The sequence below is a fragment of the Neophocaena asiaeorientalis genome, unplaced genomic scaffold, assembly GCF_003031525.2.
Source record: "Neophocaena asiaeorientalis asiaeorientalis breed wild unplaced genomic scaffold, Neophocaena_asiaeorientalis_V1.1 scaffold226, whole genome shotgun sequence".
NCBI lineage: Eukaryota > Metazoa > Chordata > Mammalia > Artiodactyla > Phocoenidae > Neophocaena > Neophocaena asiaeorientalis.
This window is the reverse complement of record NW_020173037.1, coordinates 3,122,684-3,147,608: the sequence shown is the minus strand read 5'-3', so window position 1 is coordinate 3,147,608 and position 24,925 is coordinate 3,122,684. Positions and strand designations below refer to the sequence as shown.

General features: G+C 43.7%; 1 protein-coding gene across 3 annotated transcripts in view; it reads right to left on the bottom strand.

Moving 5' to 3' along the window:
- The window catches only part of RGS20 (regulator of G protein signaling 20), a 74,093-nt gene extending 52,722 nt beyond the window's left edge, over positions 1-21,371 (bottom strand). For 2 of the 3 annotated variants that reach the window (XM_024742629.1, XM_024742630.1), the window contains exon 1: positions 21,207-21,371. In XM_024742629.1, coding sequence (XP_024598397.1) covers positions 21,207-21,371 — 165 coding nt within the window. Of the gene's footprint in view, positions 1-21,198 lie in introns of all 3 variants that reach the window. The other variant, XM_024742628.1, reaches the window with a different exon arrangement.
- Between the last annotated feature and the right edge of the window lie 3,554 nt (positions 21,372-24,925).

Sequence of the window (24,925 nt, the reverse complement as noted above, 5' to 3'; positions counted from 1 at the left end):
AATCTCCCAATTCATCGCAACCTCCCACCCGACCGCTTTCCTCCCTTGACGTCCATATGATTGTTCTCTGCATCTGTCTGTATTTCTTGCTTGCAAACCAGTTCATCTGTACCATTTTTCTATATTCCACATATATGTGTTAATATACTATATTTTTCTGACTTACTTCACTCTGTGTGACAGTCTCTAAGTCCATCCATGTCTCTACAAATGACCCAATTTCGTTCCTTTTTATGGCTGAGTAATATTCCATTGCATGTATGTACCACATCTTCTTTATGCATTCCTCTGTCAGTGGGCCTTTAGGCTGCTCCCATGACCTGGCTATTGTAAATAGTGCTGCAGTGAACATTGGGGTGCATGTGTCTTTTTGAATTATGGTTTTCTCTGGGTATATGCCCAGTAGTGGGATTGCTGGGTCATATGGTAATTCTATTTTTAATTTTTCAGGGAACCTCCATACTGTTCTCCATAGTGGCTGTACCAATTTACATTCCCACCAACAGTGCAAGACGGTTCCTTTTTCTCCACACCCTCTCCAGCATTTGTTGTCTGTAGATTTTCTGATGATGGCCATTCTAACTGGTGTGAGGTGATACCTCATTGCAGTTTTGATTTGCATTTCTCTGATGATTAGTGATGTTGGAGCATCCTTTCATGTGTTTGTTGGCAATCTGTATATCTTCTTTGGAGAAATGTCTATTTAGGTCTTCTGCCCATTTTTGGATTGGGTTGTTTGTTTTTTTAATATTGAGCTGCATGAGCTATTTATATATTTTGGAGATTAATTCTTTGTCCATTGATTCGTTTGCAAGTATTTTCTCCCATTCTGAGGATTGTCTTTTTGTCTTGTTTATAGTTTCCTTTGCTGTGTAAAAACTTTTAAATTTCATGAGGTCCCATTTGTTTATTTTTGTTTGTATTTCCATTATTCTAGGAGGTGGGTCAGAAAAGGATCTTGCTGTGATTTATGTCAAAGAGTGTTCTTCCTATGTTTTTCTCTAAGAGTTTTATAGTGTCCAGTCTTACATTTAGGTCTTTAATCCATTTTGAGTTTATTTTTGTGCATAGTGTTAGGGAGTGTTCTAATTTCATTCTTTTACATGTAGCTGTCCAGTTTTCCCAGCACCACTTACTGAAGAGACTGTCTTTTCTCCATTATATACCCTCACCTCCTTTGTCATAAATTAGTTGACCATATGTGTGTGGGTTTATGTCTGGGCTTTCTATCCTGTTCCATTGATGTATATTTCTGTTTTTGTGCCAGTACCATATTATCTTGATTACAGTAGCTTTGTAGTATAGTCTGAAGTCAGGGAGTCTGATTCCTCCAGCTCCATTTTTTTCCCTCAAGATTGCTTTGGCTATTCGGGGTCTTTTGTGTCTCCCTACAAATTTTAAGATTTTTGTTCTAGTTCTGTAAAAAATGCCACTGGTAATTTGACCGGAATTGCATTGAATCTGTAGATTGCTTTGGTAGTGTAGTCATTTTCATAATATTGATTCTTCCAATCCAAGAACATGGTATATCTCTCCATCTGTTTGTGTCATCTTTGATTTCTTTCATCAATGTCTTACAGTTTTCTGAGTACAGGTCTTTTATCTCCTTAAGTAGGTTTATTCCTAGGTATTTTATTCTTTTTGTTGCAATGCTGAATGGGATTGTTTCCTTAATTTACCTTTATAATCTTTCATTGTTAGTGTATAGGAATGCAAGAGATTTCTGCATGCCAGAAGGGGGTGGCAGGATATATTTATAGTAACAAAAGGGAAGAAACTACAACAAAGATTACTCAACCCGGCAAGGATCTCATTCAGATTCGTTGGAGAAATCCAAAGCTTTACAGACAAGCAAAAGCTAAGAGAATTCATACCACCAAACCAGCTCTACAACAAACGCAAAAGCAACTCTAAGTGCAAAACACAAGAGAAGAAAAGAACATACAAAAACAAACTCAAAACTATTCAGAAAATGGTAATAGGAACATACATATCGATAGTTACCTGAAATGTGAACGGATTAAATGCTCTAACCAAAAGATACAGACTCACTGAATGGAAACAGAAACAAGACCCATATATACGCTGTCAACAAGATACCCACTTCAGACCTAGGGACACATACAGACTGAAAGTCAGGGGATGGAAAAAAGATATTCATGCAAATGGAAATCAAAAGAAAGCTGGAGTAGCAATACTCATATCAGATAACGTAGACTTTAAAATAAAGAATGTTACAAGAGACAAGGAAGGACACGACATAATGATCAAGGGATCAATCCAAGGAGAAGGTATAACAATTATAAATATCTATGCTGGAGCACCTCAATACATAAGGCAACTGCTAACAGCTACAAAAGAGGAAATCAACAGTAACACAATAATAGTGGAGGACTTTAACACCTCACTTACACCAATGGACAGATCATCCAGACAGAAAATTAATAAGGAAACACAAGCTTTAAATGACACAATAGACCAGACAGATTTAATTGACATTTATAGGACATTCCATCTGAAAGCAACAGATTACACTTTCTTAACAGTCTCCAGGATAGATCACATCTTGGGTCACAAATCAAGCCTCAGTAAATTTAAGATAATTGAAATCATATCAAGCATCTTTTCCGACCACAATGCTATGAGATTAGAAAACAGTTACAGGGAAAAAAGTGTAAAAACCACAAACACATGGAGGCTAAACGATTCATTACTAAATAACTAAATGATCATTGAAGAAATCCAGGAGGAAATCAAAAAATACCTAGAGACAAATGACAATGAAAACACAATGATCCAAAACCTATGGGATGCAGCAAAAGCAGTTCTAAGAGGGAAGTGTATAGCAATACAATCCTATCTCAATAAACAAGAAAAGGGGCTTCCCTGGTGGCACAGTGGTTAAGAATCCGCCTGCCAACACAGGGGACATGGGGTCGAGCTGTGGTCTGGGAGGATCACATATGCCGCAGAACAACTAAGCCCGTGCGCCACAGCTACTGAGCCTGCGCTCTGGAGCCTGCCGGCCAAAAATGTTGAAGCCTGTATGCCTAGAGCCTGTGCTCCACAACAAGAGAGACCATTGCAGTGAGAAGCCCTCGCACCGCAATGAAGGGCGGCCCCTGCTGGCCACACCTAGAGAAAGCCCGCACAGCAAGAAAGACCCAATGCAGCAAAAAATAAATAAATAAGTAAAAAAATTAATCTATATATAAAAAAGAAAGAAACAAGAAAAATCTCAAATAAACAACCTAACTTTACACCTAAGGGAACTAGAAAAAGAAGAACAAACAAAACACAAAATTAGGAGAAGGAAAGAAATCATAAAGATGAGAGCAGAAATAAACGAAATAGAAACAAAGAAAACAATAGCAAAGATCAATAAAGCTAAAAGGTGGTTCTTTGAGAAAGTAAACAAAATTGATAAACCTTTAGCCAGACTCATCAAGAAAAAGAGAGAGAGGACTCAAATCAATAAAATTAGAAAGGAAAAAGAAGTTATAACAGACCCCGCAGAAATACAAAGCATCATGAGAGACTACTACAAGCAACTCTATGCCAATAAAATGGACTTGGCTTTATCCTCCCTGGGACTCTCTGCGCTTCCTGGACTTGGGTGGCTATTTCCTTTCCCAAGTTAGGGAAGTTTTCAACTATAATCTCTTCAAATATTTTCTCGGGTCCCTTCTCTCTCTCCTCCTTCTGGGACCCCTATAATGCGAATGTTGGTGCGTTTAACGTAGTCCCAGGGGTCTCTTAGGCTGTCTTCATTTCTTTTCATTCTTTCTTCTTTATTCTGTTCCACGGCAGTGAATTCCACCATCCTGTCTTCCAGGTCACTTATCCGTTCTTCTGCCTCAGTTATTCTGCTATTGATTCCTTCTAATGGATTTTTCACTTCAGTTATTGTATTGTTCATCTCTGTTTGTTTGTTCTTTCATTCTTCTAGGTGTTTGTGCTTTAATTTTTTTAGGTCTTTGTTAAACATTTCTTGCATCTTCTCGATCTTTGCCTCCATTCTTTTTCCGAGGTCCTGGATCATCTTCACTATCATTATTCTGTATACATTTTCTGGAAGGTCGCCTATCTCCACTTCATTTAGTTGTTTTTCTGGGGTTTTATCTTGTTCCTTCATCTGGTACATAGCCCTCTACCTTTTCATCTTGTCTGTCTTTCTGTGAATGTGGTTTTTGTTCCACAGGCTGCAGGATTGTAGTTCTTGCTTCTGCTATCTGCCTTCTGGTGGGTGAGGCTATCTAAGAGGCTTGTGCCAGCTTCCTGATGGGAGAGACTGGTGGTGGGTAGAGCTGGGTGTTGCTCAGGTGGGCAGAGCTTAGTAAAACTCTAATCCGCTTGTCTGCTGATTGGTGGGGTTGTGTCCCCTCCCTGTCGGTTGTTTGGCCTGAGGGAACCCAGCACTGGCGCCTGCAGGCTCTTTGGTGGTGCCAGTGGTGGACTCTGGGAGGGCTCACGCCAAGGAGTACTTCCAGAAGTTCTGCTGCCAGTGTCCTTGTCCCCACGGTGAGCCACAGCCACACCCCCGCCTCTGCAGGAGACCCTCCAGCACTAGCAGGTAGGTCTGATTCAGTCTCCCCCGGGGTCACTGCTCCTTCCCCTGGGTCCCGATGCGCACACTGTTTGTGTGTGCCCTCCACGAGTGGAGTCTCTGTTTCCCCCGGTCCTGTTGAAGTCCTGCAGTCAAATCCCGCTAGCCTTCAAAGTCTGATTCTCCGGGAATTCCTCCTCCCGTTGCCGGACCCCCAGGTTGGGCAGCCTGACGTGGGGCTCAGAACCTTCCCCCCAGTGGGTGGACTTCTGTGGTGTAAGTGTTCTCCAGTCTGTGAGTCACCCACCCAGCGGTTATGGGATTTGATTTTACTGTGATTGCGCCCCTCCTGCTGTCTCCTTGCGGCTTCTCCTTTGTCTTAGATGTGGGGCATCTCTTTTGGTGAGTTCCAGTGTCTTCCTGTCGATGACTGTCCAACAGTTGGTTGTGATTCCGGTGCTCTTGCACGAGGGAGTGAGAGCACGTCCTTCTACTCCACCGTCTTGAACCAATCTCCAGAAATAGAATTCTGACACAGGTTACAAAATGGATGAACCTTGAAAACCCTATGCTAAGTGAAGGAAGCTGAACACAAAAGGACAAATACTGAATGAGTCCATTGATACGAGATACCAAAAATAGGCAGACATACAGGTAGAAAGTAGAAGAGAGGTTACTTGGGGCGGTGGGGGGGGAGAGGAGTTATTGTTTAGTGGGTCCAGAGTGTTTGGGCTGATGAAAACCTCTGGAAATAGATCGTAATAATGGTTCCACAACCTTGTGAATGTATTTAATGCTACTGCATTATACACTTTAAAATGGTAAATTTTACATTATTTATATTTTAGCACAATTGAAAAAACACTCAGAACTCTTCACGATGTGAGCGGAGAGGAGCCTGAGAAAGCCCACCAGGGCTCAGGGTGCGGGAAGCTGAGTTAATCAATCGTGGTTCTGCCGTAGAGTTGTCACCCACCTCTTGGGGTTCTCTCATCTTGATTTCTGCTGCCAGATAGACATTGCCAACTCTCATCCTATTCCTAGCATTTAGTGCAGCCTAGGTTGTGATTTGGGAAAGTAGGAAAGGAATAGCAGACGCAGGGATTAGACCAAGAAGGGTCTTGTAAGCCACGCATTTATTCATTCTTTCAACAAACATTAATTACCTGCTTATTATATTCTTAAGTTCCAGGCAATGTCTTAGATGCTCTGGATTCAAGGTGAGTGGGGAAGAAAACGACCTTCTCTTGTACGTACTGAATGAGGGGGTGTAAGAGTCTAGGTAGACTGCATAGGGCAAGCAAGTCATAGCAAGGATTCTGGATTTTATTTTATTTTATTTTATTTTCTCTTTATTTTTTTTTTTGGCCACACCATGTGACATGGGGAATCTTAGTTCCCCAACCAGGGATTGAACCTGGGATCAAACCCATGCCCCCTGCACTGGGAGTGCAGAGTCCTAACCACTAGACTGCCAGGGAAGTCCCTGGATTTCATTTTAAAAGCAAAGATAATCACTGAAAGGTTTTAAGCAGGAGAGTGACATCATGTGATTTATATATTTTAAAGACTCTTTTTTTTTTTTTTTTTTTGCAGTACATGGGCGTCTCACTGCTGTGGCCTCTCCCCTTGCGGAGCACAGGCTCCGGACGCACAGGCTCAGCGACCATGGCTCACAGGTCCAGCCGCTCCGCGGCATGTGGGATCCTCCCGGACCGGGGCATGAACCCACGTCCCCTGCATCAGCAGGTGGACCCCCAACCGCTGTGCCACCAGGGAAGCCCCTAAAGACTCCTTTGACTGCTTTGCATAAGAGTGAATTGGAAGAGGGCAAGCATGGGAACAGTGAAGCAGGAGGCTTTGCACTGGTGCAGGTGAGAGAGGGGGATGGCCTGGGCAGGTAATGGGAATAAAATAGAGAGAAGTGGACAGATACGGGATACATTTTAGAATTAATGGGAGTCAGGTGGATTCAAGGTACAGGCTGAGAAAAAGGGACTCAAGGAAAATTCCTAGGTTTTCTGCCTTGAGCAGTTGGGTGACTTGCTGAAATGAGGACGGCGGGGAGGAAAATCAGGAGTCCAGGTAAACACACGTTTTGGGTGCCTGTGAGTCACTCAGATGGAGACGTTCCAAAGGCTGTTGTGAAAGAGCCTGAAGCTCAGGGTAGAGGTGGGAACCTTGGAGATGTAAATTTAGGAATCATTAGCATAAAATGATATTGAAAGCTATTGGGATTGGGTAAGATCCCTAGAAAGAGATGAAAAGATAGAACAAGACTGAAGCCGCTTAAGGAGTTTGACACGTCCAGATGGAAGTGGGGAGCCACGGACAAAGTTGAATCGGGGGGTTAACACAGTCAGGTTTGTGTTTTAGGAAGATTTCTGACTTCCAGTGTCACTTAGAGGCAGGCATGACTCGAAAGAGGAGACCAGAGAAGAGGCTGCTGTGATACATTTTTTGGGAGATGATAGTAACTTTATCCAGGAAAGTGTTAAAAGGGATGGAGATAACTAAATAAACGGATCAAGAGATAATTTTGAATAGTGTGGACAAAACTTGAAGACTGATTAGGGGTATGAAATGAGGATAAGATTAAGGTCAAGGGTTATGCCTCTAAATTTCTAGTTCAAAACCGGGCAGATCATGGTACCCTTTCACCATCATGAAAAAGTTTGGGGAACGGTAAAGACAGATTGCTCATTTTGACATGCCTAGACATTTCAAGCTAGGTGGTGAGTAAACATTTGTACATTCCTGTGTGGACTGCAGGAGAGAGAGCTGAATCATCACCCGTAAGCTGTCTGAAAGCTGTCGACGCAGCCAAGATTAGCCAGGGAGAACAAGTTGAGTGAGAAAAAGGCCTAGGATGAAAACCTAGGGAATTTCCAATATGTCAGAGTCAATAGAGGGAGAGGGATTTGCAGAAGAGGCTGAAAAAGAGCAGCCGGCGAAGTAGGAGGAAAGCAAGGTAAAAGGGACGTCGTGTTCGACACGTCGTTTATTCCTTGTCCCAGTCCGGCAAGCAGGTGTGTCTCATCTCCATGTAACAGAAGGCTGCACTGAGACTCAGAAAGCTGAAATGGCCTCATCAAAGACTCTTATCTAGAAAACAGAGCAAGTGTGAAGGAATTTAAGCAAACCCTGGGCTATCTGGTTTCCATCCTTTGGTCTTTAGTAAAAGGAATGATGTGTGTGTGTGTGTGTGTTTACATGTTTTTATATACATAAGACCATCTCTGCAGGATACGTAGAAGCTGGTAAGAGTGGAGAGCGTTTGCCTTTGTGGGGGAATGGAGGCTGCTGACTGGCCAGATGGAGACTTGCTGTGTATTGTATGCACCTCTGGGCTCTGTATTAGTGTAACAGAGAGTGGGTAATGAAGAGTTTGACTTCGTTTTTAATGCCTGACTGCTGACAGCTTCCAGGTCCCATCACTGTCCCCCTTCTGTCTCACATCTGGGCGGCTGATACAGGACACCAGGTGCCCTCTCCCTTGGCTGCCGCGGGAAGGTCCAACCAGGTAAGCCCTGGCCCTTGCCAAGCAGAACCCTCGGCCCGGCTCGGCCATGGAAACGCCAAGCAGATCCCCTTTCTCTGCTCTCTCAAGCCGTTTCTGGACCTGCTTCCATTCTGCCCTCCTCAGAGGCTGCATCGTGTGAGTAATAAACCTTTCTATGCTCTCTGGTGTGCGTGTGACCTCACTGGTCTGGACATCAGAACCACATCTTGGGCAGGTGCCGGGCAGGGGGTCCATCCTGCCTATGTGGGGTGACCACAGCAATCATGTCCGTTCACAGCTGTGGGGTTGCACGATTCTCATTTCGAATATTTTAATTAAAAACGTAAATTAACGAAAACATTTTGAAATGGTAAGAATAAAAAAGATCCATGGGGCTTCCCTGGTGGCGCAGTGGTTGAGAGTCCGCCTGCCGATGCAGGGGACGTGGGTTCGTGCCCCGGTCCGGGAAGATCCCACATGCCGCGGAGCGGCTGGGCCCGTGAGCCATGGCTGCTGAGTCCGCACGTCCGGAGCCTGTGCTCCGCAGCGGGAGAGGCCACGACAGTGAGAGGCCCGCAAGTATAAGGTTGACAAGTGCAGGGGACAGAGGCGTCCACAGTAATCAGTCTTCCCTTTCTTCAGTTGTGTACATGTATGTAAAAGCTGCTAACACCGCTGTCGTTTGAATCCTAAGCACACGTACACCAGCCCCAAGCCCAAACCTTGGCCCTGCCTTGAAGTGGAGACCCAGAGCAGAATCCACAGAGAAAGCTCTAGAGCGCCCCAGGCGTGCGCTTCAGCGTCCGGGCTGGACTGGCCGGCTCGTTTATTACACTGAAGCCGACTCCTCCACAGGCCCCGCCTTGGCGTCTACACCGCGCCTCTGTCTAGTCTAATCCGTTCCCCACCCTGCAGAACGGGTGACCTTTCTAAGAGGCAGACGTGATGGTGTTACTTCCCTCCCTCTAACCGTTCGGCGGCCCCTCACGTGTCTACGGGACTTAATGTGGCATAAAAGACCTTTTGTGATTTGCTGATACTCCATTCACTCACCCAGCTTTCTCACTGTTCTTTTGTACTCCAGGCTCCAATCACATTAAGCACCCTTCGGGTCCTAAAATCCCCTTGTTCATTTGCGTTCCCGCTCTCTGTGTAAACTGTTCCCTCTGCCGGCATCGCGCCCCTTTCCCAGTCTGGGCCTCCTCTTCTCCCTGGGTGATCTCCCACTTAGCCTTCAAGGCTCAACTTCGTTTGATGCCGTTTCCCTGGGGATCTCACTGAGGCTGGGTCAGCTGCCCGTCTCCTTTCTCTGACCACAGCACTTCCTGCCCTCGGTGGTGACAGTGACAGGCCGTTTCCCTGTGTGGCTCCAAGCCCAGTATGTGTCAGGACTGTGCCTTATTCAGACCCATGCCTGAAAAGCCTGAAGCAGTCCTGGGACATAACGTGTATTCAATCAGGATTTGTTAAATGAATGAACTTAGAAATGACGTGACCTGGATTTGATGATTGTGCCGGCTGTGTAAGGGGTACCTAGGGTTTTAGCATGCTGTTTTTCTCTGCTTTTGTGTATATTTGACATTTTCTGTCATGAAAAGATTTTTTAAAAGTCATGGTTTTTAACTTCTAGATGATGTGTCTCACGTCTTGTTAAATTGCAAAAGACAAGAAACAGTGGGACAGAATCTGCCCCAGCTGCGTACACATGCCTTGAGGGTATGAGTTTATTAAAATGGGTGTTCCGAGAAGGCCTGACACCGAAGGGGACACCTGCACTCCATTTGTCCCCATCGTTGGGCCGGATCCACCAGTGTCACATTGGAGGAGCACAAAAATCAACAAAACAGGATGGTAAGAACAAGGGGAGCCATTGTTCTGTCCAAAGCAGACAGCCTGTGACAGGCCGGGAGGGCTGCGTGGGCTCTGTGCGAGTCTCACCGAGCTGCCCGAGAACTTGTCAGAGGACCCTGATTTCTTCGAGCTGGGCTTGGCTGAATTGGATGGCTTTGCCCGGCATTTTATTATTATTATTGTATTATTATTAGTTTTTTAAATTTTGGGCTGCGTTGGGTCTTCATTACTGCATGTGGGCTTTCTCTAGTTGCGGCGAGCGGGGGCTACTCTTCCTTGCGGTGCACGAGTGTCTCACTGCGGTGGCTTCTCTTGTTGCAGAGCACAGGCTCTAGGCGCGCGGGCTTCAGTAGTTGTGGCTCGTGGGCTCGCAGTTGTGGCTCGCGGGCTCGCAGTTGTGGCTCGCGGGCTCTGGAGCGCAGGCTCAGTAATTGTGGTGCATGGGCTCAGTAGTTGTGACTTGCAGGCTCTAGAGCACAGGCTCAGTAGTTGTGGCACACAGGCTTAGTTGCTCCGCGGCATGTGGGATCTTCCCCGACCAGGGCTTGAACCCATGTCCCCTGCATTGGCAGGCGGACTCTCAACCACTGCGCCACCAGGGAAGCCCACGTTGTTTTTTAATATTCAAAGTGTCTGATAAAAAAAACCCAACCAAATGAAATTATATGTGACAGGTATAACTGTTGGGATTTCATAGAGGATAAAACCAAGACTCAGAAAATCAAACCCAACGTGGACCTGCATTCAAAGCCCATGCTTGCCATTGCTTTGTGTCACTGCCTGGTGGCAGTTTGGACCTGGGCAGGCCGGAAGGATGCGCGTAACTGAACTCCTGTAGTTGGGATAAAGGACGTCTTCGAGTCATCAGACTTTGATTAGTTACAGCCCAGCCTCAAGTTTTACTAGTTTGAAAGGCTGCAGTGCTTGCATTTCCACCAGATGTCAGCGTTTACCGTTGCAGGCGGACTCTCAACCACTGCGCCACCAGGGAAGCCCTCCCTCCAGGCTTTTAAAAAAACAAGGGAGCACTGCGTTGCTCTTGGGATCGTCAGCATGGTGATTGCATCTGTGCCTGAGATGGAGGGTTGTGTGGCAAGAAAGCCGCTGGGCGCTGAATCTTGACTCAGCGGGGAGGAATTTGAAAATGTAGTCAGCCTTCCACTTCCCCGATTTCCTACAATCCAAAGGCATTCTTTTTTTTTTCTCTCCCCCTTGTGATTTCATGTCTGTAAAAAACAGCCCATTTCTGATGGATGAGCCACGCAGAGTTGTCTGGCCTTTGGCCGAGACTGCATCGGACAGAGGAGGTTCTGGGGTGAAGGGAGGACACAGGGATGATGCAGGGCGGCCGCGGTAGAAGCCCCAGGCCAGATGGGGCTGGGGCGGGACCAGGCCACAGCGCGGCTTCTGGGGAGGGACCAGAGGCCGCCAAACACCGGGTCAGAGTTTATTCGCCCCCCCGATTACACTCTTGGAAGAGTTCATGCTCGGGGATCTAATACTAGCATTCCCTGCAGATTTTGTGAGCAGGAACGATACATTAGTTCATTTACATCTAAGTGCCAAATGAACGTGAACTTCCTTTGTTTCCTAATGGGAGAAACCAGGCCAGAATGAGAGGCTGAGATGCCCAGGGTATGCCTGGGGGTACTGGGGAAGGTGTGGGTGGGCGCAGAGGGAGGAGGGCCAGAATGAGAGGCTGAGATGCCCAGGGTATGCCTGGGGATACTGGGGAAGGTGTGCATGGGGGCAGAGGAAGGAGAACTTCTCATGTCCCGGTTGGACCCAGGCTGATGGCTGTGGTGCCGGGGAGACCTTTGCTTCCTTCCCTCGTAACTTGCCTCTCTCAATGTTGTCAGAATATACATGGGGCAATGACGGGCCCCCAGAGCCTGGGCTCCCCGAGGGGCCAACAAATGACGGACATGCCTGGCTTTCTTCTCTGAGACAGAAACTCTGGGAAAGGGGAGCCCTACAGATTTTGCTGACACTAGTGAGTTGTTAAAAACAGTCACTTTGCAGCTATTTTTAGGAAAAGACAAAAACAGAGAAAAGGCAGTGATAGGACCTGGCTCTTGTTTGCTGATCGTATGCTTATTTGTCAATCCAGCAAACTTGTTCTGCAGCAAAAGTGTCCATATAATTAAGTATAGGATGGTGCTGACGGAACAACGCTCTCTCTTCCACTGAAAACTTCAAAAAAGACATCCTTCAGAACATGTGACCTTCTGGGCAAATGGTCACAGATCAGAGTCTCAAATAAACAGGACTAAATCTAACTTGCAGAAGCAGAGAGCAGATTTATTACAGAACTGGGAAATGTGGAGCGAAATTGGTAACATCAGATGCTTTTGATCGTTTCTTTCTAGCCGTGTTTTATTCATTCCATTTGGCCGTGTTTTGCTCAACGATTTTTTACATAACCTCAAGTAACCTTTCCTGATAACTTATAGGTAAAAATAGTCATGTCCCCATGCGTCTGAGTTATCAGGTGACCCACACTGGATCCATCCGGTCTGACTCAAGAGAGCAGAGAGGGTCACACGAAAATTTCAGCGTCCACCCATGTCCCCTCGGGGAGGGGATGTATGGGGACTATACAGCTGTTGAGGACCTATCCACGGATCTTTGCTAATTAGGGATAAACAGAGGAGAAGGATGGAGATGCCCGAACTCAAACATCGAAGTCGGGGCTCTCTCCTTTGAGTACGTGGTAGCCTTCGGAGGTCCACACGCTGCTTCAAAGTTGCAGTCTCTCAAAACTCGTGCTGGACAGCTACTTAAGGCTGTCTCACAGCCGACGGAACGGCCAGGGCTGTTGACCCAGGCATAGGCACCAGACCCGCCCTGGGTTGGACTCTCTCTCCTGGGCACTGGCAGTGAGGCCGTGGAGAGGCGGCGACAGCCGAGTCTTGGTCTGAGCCTTTTCCACCACCTTCCACAGACCCCCGGGGTCAGGTTTCTGAGCTGCTCAGCTCCTGCCTCCCTGCTGTGTACTTTTCTCCTGTAGTCAGGTGCGGTTTGAACGGGCAGCTACAAAAATGTGTTGAGACCATGCTTGTGGTATTTAATTCATTCTCAGTCTGTTTTCGAATGACGGTCCTTAGAATGGTCTCTCACTTGAAAATGAATCCTTGTAATTTGTAGTGTTGAGAATTCAAAATCACCTCAGCAAAATAGATTCTTACGGAAAAATGTATTTGGTTACATCATCGACGTCAAATTGAATTGCTTACGTAGTCTGCAATTTGGGCTTTACTCTTGAATATGTGAATATATGCCAATTGTCACTGCGTAGTTTCAACTGTTATCTTTCAACACAGTTGCTTCATTTTAAAACTACTCATTTCAGTCATTTAAAATGCAGTAACTATAAAACCATTTTGCAGAGGTTTCTAAAAGAAGCTCTCAAATGATACAAGCCTAATCTGAATTGCTTTATGCACGGAATGGAAATCAACGGTTCGTATTGAACCTATAACACAAGATTACTATCTAAGATGCCTGATACATTTCATCTACGTCTGTACCCTGCAAGAAGGCAAAACTTTAAATATTCTAACATGTTTGCAGTGGTTTTATGGTTTGGTGAAGGCTGGCTTGATTTTGGCAGGAAAGCCAACAACGTGATGTTATGAGATCTTTTGCACAGTGGAAATGAGACAGATATATTTCTTCCTAACCATAAATTTAAAATCTGAGAGCGATAAAATTTATGAATAAAAGTCTAAACAGCACGCCAAGGCCAACAAGGATTTTTTACAGTATACTTTTTAGACTTCCAGACAGGATCTTTTGCCATTTAAATTTTTTTCTGAAAGGTTAAGTCAATCGTGCTATCCAGTGAAAGTCTAAAGCATATCCTAGCTGCTCCCACTCTGGTATATAAATAGAATATGGAAAGCTGTATTTATGTATTTATTTAATTTGTTATTTAATTTTAAAGGGTAAATTCTAAGCTCTAGTCTTCGTGATTTTTAACAAAAATGTTTTTATTATGTTTTCAAAATTAAAAAAAAAAATAAACTGAGCAAATATACTGACAAACCCTCATACCCATCACTGTTTCAACAGTTATCAGCATATTGCCAGTTGTGCTTTGCCTCCTATCTGCCCTAACTTCCTCTCCTCCTGGATTATCTTAAAGCAAGTTGAAAGTCACAGTCATTTGTTCTGCAAACACTTCCGCGTGCCTCTTGGGACTTTCTAAAAAGCATAACTGCAGTCCCATTTGAGCTGGACATTCTTTAGACAGTCAAGGGGACATCACTGCCTTTCCCTTTGCCGGCATCTGGCTCCACCCCCTCAAAGGCGCCCCTCCCTCCGCTTTAGAGATGCTGTCCAGGCAGAATTCTTCCAACTTTCTTCCACCAGACACGAGGAGTGAGGCCCGATGTCTCCTCCCTCCCTTGCTCTGCCAGTTAATCTGGAGAGGTAAGCCTCTTCCCTCATTCTTTTCCCCTTTCTTTTTATGATATAACCAGACTTCTAAAGAATAGTCACACTTTACAGTCACTTTTTACCTCTATTAGTTCCATCTGATTAACTGTTTCAGTAGTTACCACCAATCCCTCCGAACTGTGACTCTCATTCGTGGGTTCTCATTTTGCCCTATCTTTTGTTGCTCCGACAAGAATTTTCATGTGATTATACAGGAAGTGCAGTTGTGTCATGTGTCATCCACATCCTGGCATATCTTAAAATATCTTCCTCTTGTGTTAAGGCATGAATGACACCTGGCTATGAATAAGTCTTGAGACACGGTTTTTTTCATTTTTTTTTTGAAAGCTGTCTAGTTATAAGTCTATTGTTTTCAGTTATTTACTGCTTCAGAGAATTATAAGGTAAAGTTTCTTTTTTGTTTCCTTGTACGTAATCTCATTTTCCCCCTTTTGGATATTTATAGAAATAGTGTCTTAATTTTTGAAATTTGAACATTCTATGAAGATATTACTAGACTTAGTTTTTATTGTCTGACGGAATACAATATGTATTCTCAAATTATTATATGAAATCTTTATTTATATCTGGAATATAAAGTTGTATTTTAAAAAAAAATTGATTATTGCTATTTCACTGCTCAGATCCCCTTTTAATCTGTTCCTTTTATCTATCCCTAAGGTGAATTTTGAAGATCTGTCCTCCGTATCCCGTATTTCCTCTCCTCCCTCATAATTTTAATTTATCTTTCTTCTCTGTGTTCTGATAGACTTTTTCAAACATTTCTTTATTTTTATATTTCCTACTTGGATAATCTTAATTTTTGTGGTATCCAATCTCCTATTAAAAGTCTCCCTCCTTTTCCAAATTGGTAACAGAATGTCTTACCTCCATGCAAAACTTCCTTTTCTACAGTTTTTGGTGATGTCTCACTCATTTCAAAAATGCAGCATCTGCTTGAATATTATAATGAATGTAACACGGGCACGAGTTATTAAGACGTGTCTTCTGTGTCCTGTGTGCGTATGCCGTGGTGGTTCGGTCAGTGTCAACCGACAACAAAGCTACCAGTGGCAGCAGAAAGCACCTGGCTCCTTAGGCTGAATTTCCAGGCAGCGATGCTGGTGGGGCTGCAGAGAAGCCCTGTGTGGCTCTTGTCACACACCCTGGAAATCAAGCCGAGTGTGAGAATCCAGAGACACTGAAGAATAAGAGGCTTCTTACCATGTGCCCTGAGCCTGGTGTGACTGGTAACATACACGAAGCACTTCAGAGCCACCATTTGTAGAAATGCTGCTGTTCGTTTGTGTGTCCAGAAACTCTAGGTTTACAGTCTCAAGAACAAAAGCTAAGGGATTCCCTGGTGGTGCAGTGGTTAAGAATCTGCCTGCCAGTGCAGGGGACACGGGTTCGAGCCCAAGTCCGGGAAGATCCCACATGCCGCGGAGCAACTAAGCCCATGAGCCACAACTACTGAAGCCTGTGCTCTAGAGCCTGCAAGCCACAACTGCTGAGCCCACGAGCCACAGCTACTGAGCCCGTGCTCCACAACAGAAGCCACCGCAATGAGAAGCCCGCGCACCGCAACAAAGAGTAACCCCTGCTTGTTGCAACTGGAGAAAGCCCACGCGCAGCAACGGAGACCCACCACAGCCAAAAATAAATAAATATATTCATTAAAAAAAAAAAGAAAGAACAAAAGCTAAGTTTCAAACTCAAGCTAAGTTAGAAAACTACCTAATGCTCTATATCCTCTAACCCATTCTCATTCAGAAAAACTTCAGACGAGCAAAGAAGCCCATAAAAATAGTCTACCTTTGCTCAGCCAAATTATTTGGTGGCGCTGGTGGAGATGTTTGCCTCTAAAAATATAATCCAGTGGCGAAGACCCAATCTTTAATGTAAAACCCTGAAAGACAATTATTTAAATGTTAAAGAAGTTGTAAACATGATCAAACCTTGTATTTAAAAGTTTTCATCTAAAACTTTGAAGAATAGGACTGATGTGGATCTTTTTTGTATAGTTATTTTCAGAGTAGAAAAATCTTGTGGAGAATGAAGACGCTCACACTGGGTTTTACACGATATTCCCACGGGCGGGAAGAATCACATTTTCCCAGAAACCCCTGAGTCTGGAGCCTGGTGAGCCCTCCTGCCTTTGCTCACCTGGAAACACCTGCAGTAGGAACCCAAGGATTCCCGGCTAACCCGTGCGCGCCAAGGACGGAAGATGTAACCACGACAGACTTCCAGATGAGCCTTTCCCTAAGCAGGCTTGTGAGCCTCTCAGGTGTTAGGCAAATTAGTACAGAATTCTTTTCAGAGGGTCTTCGGAAAGGTAAGAACCACCTTTGTCCTTCTCAGCGAACTTACCCTTTCACAACTGGAGGCAGGACAGAACAGTTTTGTCTTCTGAGTACGTTAATGTGAAGGTGCTGGATACTAGAAGCATAATTCCTTTCTCACTAAGGTATTTTTTCCTCTCTTCTTTCTTCTATCGTTTTTGCCACACAAAGCTCCCCTGTCTTCGTAGGTGCCCTTTGGGGCCTTGGAATTGGTTTCTCTCCTTTGAGTGTGTAATGTCTCAAAACAAGTGCTTTGATCAGACGCTCAAGGGGTCACACATCTGGAACAGGAGAGCACTTAGGAGTCTGTAACTCTTAGAGGGGCATCGACATTGAAATGATACGAACAGTAATTTTGTGTAGAACACTTTCTTGTCTAAGCTCTGCCCACTTTTATTACTGGGAAGGAATGCACACACGTATGCGTATATATCTGTATTGATGGATGGATGGGTCGATGACTTGACTTATTGCCAGTGTGGCTGGAAAGTTTCCTCTCTCTCTCTCACGTTTACTATTAGAAAGAGTGACTGGTCCGGGGAGCACTCCCACCTCCTGCTTGTACTTTGTGCCCTGAACGGAAGGAAGCAAAAATCCTTGTAGAGAAAAAAGAATTCTGACGAAGCCAAGTTCGTGAGTGTGTGTGTGTGTGTGTGGTGTGTGTGCGTGTGTATGCTTGGGGAATATTAATTTATTTTGTAGTAAATTAGTGGCCGTGTTGGGCTGCTTTGGGCAGAATGCACAGAGAAATCACTGTTGAGGCTACTGGCTTCAAGCCCACGAGATTCTAGCCTGCTTCTAAAGCACTGCCAGAATCTATCGAATTAGTAATGAAATCAGTGTCAGAAAAACCTAGGTTCAAATCACCACTCAGCTGACTTCACACATGGAACCAAAAGTTTTTCCAAACTTGTTTTTTCATCTCTAAAACAGGTCTAACGACGTCAGTGCTACTGACCTAATGAAATTGGTTAAGAATTCAAATAAAAAGAACAACAGGAAGAACCACAGTAAATGTAGGCAACACATTTATGCAACACATAAATGTATTGTTATTTTCAGTCTAACCTGCCTTTGGAGGGCTTTTACTTTTTTTTCTTTAATTTTGAAATAATTATAGATTCACCGGAAGTTCCAGAAAAGGATCTACACAATGGTCCCACGCACTCTTCATCCAGTTTCGCCCAATGGGAACTTCATAAGTCGTACAACATCAAAACCAGGAGACTGACATTGGTACAATTCTAAGAGCTTACTCAGATTTCACAAGTGTGTGTGTGAGTGTAGTTCTATGCAATTTTATCACGTGTAGGTTTGTGTAACCACCGAAATCAAGATAAAGAAGTATTTCATCCCTGCAAAGCTCCCTCAAACCACCCCTTTGCAGCTGCATCCACCACCCTCGCCATTCTAGTCTTTGGTAATCACTAATCTATTCTCCATTTCTCTGATTTTATTTTAACAATGTTATATAAATGGCATCATACAGAATGTGACCTTTTGGGATTGGCTTTTTTCACTCAGCCTCATTCCCTGGAGACTGATCCCAGGGGCAGCGTTAGTAGTTCATCCCTTTTGTGTATCAGTAGTTGATTCCTCTTAGTTGGTTCATCGTGTTCCATGGCATGGATGTACCACAGTTTATTTAATCGTTCATCCCTTGAAGGACTTTTGGGTTGTTTCTAGTTTTTGGCTATTATGAGTAAAGCTGCTGTGAACATTAGCATATGGAGTCTGTGTGAACATAGGTTTTCATTTCTCTGGGATAAACGCCCAGTAGTGAAATTGCTGGACCGTACGATAGTTGCATGTTTAGTTTTGTAAGAAACAGCCAAATTGTTTTCCACACTGCCTGTACCATTTTGCCATCCTACCAGCAATCTTTGCGTGATCTAGCATCTCTGCATCCTTGCCAGAAATCGGTTTCGTCACTATGTTTCATTTTAGCCATTCTGATAGGTGAGTAGTGATATTTCATTGTGTTTTTAGCTTGCATTTCCCTAGTGGTAACGATGCTGACTATCTTTTCATGTGTTTATTTGCCATCTGTGTATGCTGTTTGATGAAATGCCTGTTCACGTCTTTTGCCCATATCCTACTTGGAATGTTTGGGTTTTTTATTCTTGAGTTTTGAGAGTTCTTTATATTTCTAATTACAAGGTCTTTGTCAGATATGGGGTTTGCAAATATTTTCTCCAAGTCTGTAACTTGTCTCTACATCCTCTTAAATAGGGTCTTTGGCGGAGCAAAGGTTTTTATTTTTGATGGGATCCAATTTATCAATTTTTCTTCCATGAACTATGCTTTTGCTATATAAGAACTCTACCTGGGCTTCCCTGGTGGCACAGTGGTTGAGAGTCAGCCTGCCGATGCAGGGGACACGGGTTCGTGCCCCGGTCCGGGAGGATCCCACATGACGCGGAGCGACTGGGCCCGTGAGCCGTGGCCGCTGAGCCTGCGCGTCCGGAGCCTGTGCTCCGCAACGGGAGAGGCCACAGCAGTGAGAGGCCTGCATACAGCAAAAAAAAAAAAAAAAAAAAAAAAAGAACTCTGCCTGCCTTAGGTTATAAAGATTTCCTATCATTTTTTCCTAAAAGTTTTACAGTTTTACAGATAGTTGTGCATTTAAAACCGTGGCCTCTGGGCATCCAGACACATTTCAGCCCATGTTTTGCTTACTTCTCTCCATTTCTAGATATTATCTCATGTCTGCCTTAAATGTCACCTTTTCCACTCTTTCATTAGGCCTTTTTCAGTTGTTTTACTCCATATCAATCGTATTCCATCTCAGCGTCTTACTGATTGAAAGAGTGTAATCACATAGATAACCCCTAGTATTGACAGGACTCATGCTGGTAGGATGCAATTTTGATAATACTGTGAGTCTGTAGAGAGGAAGGACAAAATCTTTCTCTTTCTCAAAACTTAGCCCAAGGTTTTGCAGATAGTAGGGACTCAGTGATATTTGTAGAATTAAATGCATTGAGTTCTACCATCCTGATCCTTGCTAGATGAGGGACATGGCCGCCTAAATGTGCATCTATGTTCAGACGCAATAGAAAAAGGCAGCACTGAGTGGAGAGGCCAGTAGCATCCCAACTGGATCACTCCTGACTGCTTGCACCTGCTGCGGCACAGGCTGGGACCTGATTACCTGGGTTAATGAGGTCAGGATGGCAGCTCGGAGGGCCCAGCGCCCCAGGGCTGTCGATTCCAGGACGCTGTCGGAATGTGTACTGCACATTCATAGATACTTTCCAATCCTTTGCCTATGACTCTGCTTAAAGCATACTCTCCAAGGCAGTTAGATCTTTGAAATTATATGTGTGTATGCACATATTATATATATACATACATGTATATTATATACATATACACACGACATATACTGTTAATGCCGCCTGCTTCCTCAGAGTTGTCTCCAAATTCTACCTTTTAGAAATCTCTTTTGTGTGTGTTGCCTTCATTTAGATGCCCATTAATTAAGGACTTCTGGCCATTCTATCCCATTTCATTCTAGTTTCCTAAAGACCTAGTGTTTCGGTGATAGGAGGAGGTGTGGAAATTCATGTATTATTTGTCTGAAAGCTCGAAAGTAAAGGTCAATACATTCTTACAGAAAAAGGTTCCTAATAACTAAAAAACCCCACAATTTTTCTTCTCCTTGTGCCAGTCGGTTAAAATAACATTGGGGAACGGGCAGATCCAGATACTTAGAGTCTACAGATAAATAATGAATATTATGAGGATATGAGCACAGGGACAGATAGATTTTCTAGTGCTACAGGATTTGGACAGGTTTGCTGTCGTAGGATTTGCAGCGTTTAATTCTGAGTTCTGATCATTATTTGTCAGAGGTATTAACACGTGCCCATCTCCCTCCACACGAATAACCTTTTAAGAGGTGGTTCTATTTATAGTTAAGAGGATTTACAGACTTAAACTGTACTTTCTGCAAAGATACACACAATACCGAGCAGGAAAATGGTTACTCTTTAGGGAAATCGTGTTATCTAGTGGCAGAAGTTCACGCTTAGGAAATTCACCTAGGAAACTATGACTTTAGGAAAAAAAACCCTAAGCCCCTTAATGTTCTTATATGCCTGTATTAGTTTATCAGTTTGTTTTCTCGAGCAATTTTTGTAGAAAGCTTTTCATTACTATATGGGATATAATTTTTATATCAGAGAAAAATACCTAAGGGTTAATATCAAGAACGACAAAAATCTATGTCTAGGTTTTTTGCTTTTTAAAACATTACCTCCTGAAACATACAAACAAACAAAATGTGATTGTTTGCCTTGGTAAAGGGAAGTTGTTTAGATTGGAGAAAACTGGAAGGATCAGGTAATTATTATCAAGGTTCTAGTTTCTCTCTTGGGTTTGGTTTGGAAGCATTTTTGATAAATCATCAATAACATAAAGTGATCACTGGCACTAAAGCTTGCTTGCGGTTTTATATTCTTTCTGGATAAACCCTTTCCTTGTCAAGAAAGGTCACGGACTGTGGAGACGGTCTTACCTTGACATTGTGCCTGGCTATGGTGCCTCCTTCATTTTCCACTGTTTGATGAATGTTCGCATTATATTCCTCAGCCCTGGGCGGGAGCAGAAATTGTATCGGCATAGATGGTCTGGAGAAATGTTTCTGGAGTTCTTCTTGGTTGTCTGGGGAAAGCCTAGGCATGTTTTTACAATAAAGTCTCCAAATGCGTCCTGTCGCTTGATTTTAACACCACCAGCCCAGGGTCCGCTCTGTTTCTCTTCCTTTGACTGGTGCTGGTCTGTCGCTCAGTCTGCTGGGCTCCTCCCTGCAAAGTTACATCAACTGAAGCAAAAGGATTATCTGTGTTGTGGGTCAGCAGTTTATCCGCAGACCGTTAGCTCTATTCCAGGATGAGCCTCTGATTTTGAGCATCCAGGTATGTTATGACTGCCCTCTACAGGTAGCAGCGTATTCCTAATTCAAATTGAATGCTAAATCAAAACTGAAAGACATGAGTCAAGTGATATATTGCTTAGTATATCATGATAAAGGAAATAGATTGCGTGGCCAAGTTCTGTGTTCGTAGTGTGTGATACTTGACAGTTTGGGGCTATACACTCAAGAGGCAGAGGAGCCACCTGGTCTATCTAGGTCTCTTAAAAGGTCACTTTAGTAGCAGTCAGCTTTGTGGATGGAAATGTGTGCTAAACTCATACCCAAACTTAAGCCCAAGGATTATTACACTTTTTACTTAGGTCATATAGAATTAATTGAAGTGATTTTCTTAGGTGGTAACTAGTCCTCTAATGATTAAGCCAAGACTTGGCTTCTACATCATACTTCCTATTTGTAAAGTGCTTTATAAATATAAGATTATTAAACAGAGTGCAAATAGATAGACCGTAATACCTTTTTCTCAAATGGTATCTAATGCCCAAGTAGCCTCTGCTGGCTCTGGGGGTGCACAGAGGTAAGGATCCCAGGTATGTATTGCTGGGGACTACAAACTGGAGAAGTTTCCTTTATAAAATGATCCCAGGCCCCCAAAACTGACATACAAAACTAACACAATCCCCAGCAACATCCCAGCTCCCTTTTTTGCAGAAATTGACCAAGCTGATTCTAAAGTTTATATGACATTGTAAGGGACCCAGAATATCCAAAACAATCTAAAAAATAAGAACAGAGTTAGAGAATTCACACTTCTCAATTTGAAAATTTACTACAAAGCTACAGTAACTAAGACTGGGCTGCTGGCATAAGGATAGACACATATATCAACGTTTTGAGAGTCCAGAAATGAACCCATACATTTACGGTCAGTTGATTTTTGACGAAGGTGCCAAGACAATTCAATTGGGAAAGAACTGTATTTTCTGAAAATGGTGCTGGAACAACGGGACAGCCTCAGGCATAAAAATTAAGTTGAACCTCACACCACATTAAAAACTGAACTTGGACTTCCCTGGTGGCGCAGTGGTTAAGAATCTGCCTGCCAATGCAGGGCACATGGGTTCGAGCCCTGGTCTGGGATGATCCTACGTGCTGCAGAGTAACTAAGCCTGTGCGCCACGACTACTGAGCCTGTGCTCTAGAGCCCGCAAGCCACAACTACTGAAGCCCGTGTGCCACAACTACTGAGCCCACATGCCACAATTACTGAAGCCCATGCGCCTAGAGCCCGTGCTCCACAACAAGTGAAGCCACCGCAATGAGAAGCCCGCACACCGCAACGAAGAGTAGCCCCCGCTCGCCGCAGCTAGAGAAAACCTGCGTGCAGCAACGAAGACCCAATGCAGCCAAAAATAAATAAATAAATTTATTTAAAAAAAAAACTCAAAATGAATCATAGACCAAAATATAAGAGTTAAGACTATAACACTCTTGAACGAAAACATAGGAGAAAATATTTGTGACCTTGCCTAAAATATTAGGCAAAGCCTTCTTAGGTTCAATACCAAAAGCGCAAGTGACAAGAAGAAAATAGGTATACTTGACTTCATCAAAATAAGAAACGTTTGCTCTTCAAAGGACATCATGAAGAACGTGAAAAGACACCCACAAAATAGGGGAAAATATGGCAAATCATACATAATAAGGGACTTGTATCCAGAATATAAAAAGAGCTCTTAAAAAAAAACTAGAAATGAGTGAATGGTCTAAATAGACATTTCTCAAAAGAAGACATGCAAATGGCCAAAAAGCATATGAAAAGATGCTCAACATCTTTAGCCACTGGGGAAATGCAAGTCAAAATCACTAATGGATACCACATCACACCCAACAGGTTGGCTTTAGTAAAAAAGACAGACCATCACAAGTGATAGTGAGGATGCAGAGCGACTGGGACTCTCACACGCTTCTGGTGAGAGCGTAGAATGACGCAGCCACTTTGGGGAACAGTCTGGCGGCAGCAATTCCCTTGTAGATATGCACTGAACCAAGAGAAGTAAAACATATGTTCACCAAAGACACACAGATGTCCAGTAATTGGAATCCACCCACATGCCCATCAACTGGTGAGCAGATAGACAAAGTGAGGTATATCCACACAATGGAATATTATTCAGCCATAAAAAGGAATGAAGCACTGATACGTACCGCCACATGAATGAACCTGGAACATTATGTTAAGTGGGAAGAGCCAGTCACAAAAGACCATATATCGTATAACTCCATGTATAAGAAAATGTCCAGAACAGGCAAATCTATAGATACAGAACGTACTGATACATTAGTGGTTGCCTAGGGTAGGAGGGTCTGGGGAGAGATGGAGAATGATGGCTAATGAGTAAGAGGTTTCTCTTAGGGGAGATGAAGAATGTTATTACACTGATTGCAGTGATGGTTGCCCAACCCTGGGAATAAACTGAAAATCTGAGGGTCTCAGGACCTGGTGTTTGGCTCTCGATTCTCAGAACGAAAGTGGAATAGGTGGTATCAGTAGACTCAGATTGACCTGTGTGATTTCCGGAGCTGGAAGGGACCATCAAGAGTGTCTTGTCCTCCTTCCCATCACCTTCTTCATTTTGTGGATGGGGAAACACGCATGGGATATCAGGTGATGTGTCCAAGGGCTACATGTGATAGTACAGTTGGGACCAGCCTCTACATCTCCATACCCTGGGGCCGGAAACCATGGCTCTGCACCACCCTGCAAACCAAATCGTTTGCGTTTCTCTTTAAGGATGTCATTTGGGTCCACCAGCCTTTTCCTCACTTCCCCACTCTCATTTCTGCATCTTCTATTCTGGTGTCAAACATTGGAGGAAACATTTCCTTTGAACATTTGTTAATTTCTCTTAGCACTTTCCCGACACTTGTAAACATTCTCCCTCTCAGAAACTTCTTTCTACTTAATAGTTATTTGTATGAACGTTCTTTCATCTTCTTAAGTTTAATTTGTTAATGATTTTTATCTAAGTAAGTCTCCTAATAAAACATTGCACACACAGTGCTTCTGAGATCCTAGTAAACATTTTTTCATATTTGAGGGTGTGTGTGTGCGTGTGTGTGTGTGTGTACACATCTAGTGGAACTGCAGCATTGACTGGCATTCCCTGGAATTCTCTGTAAAGCAAGTGTCCTGGAGATTGCAGGAAGGACAGTTTGTATGAGAAAAGAACTTTACAGTTTGTTGAAGGTGAGTAAAGTACTTACTGACAAATGTGTATTTATTTTGCTTTATTCCCAAGTATAAGGACATTTCCTAAAGGGTCAGTGTAATAGGCAGGATGGAGAGACTTGCATCTAAG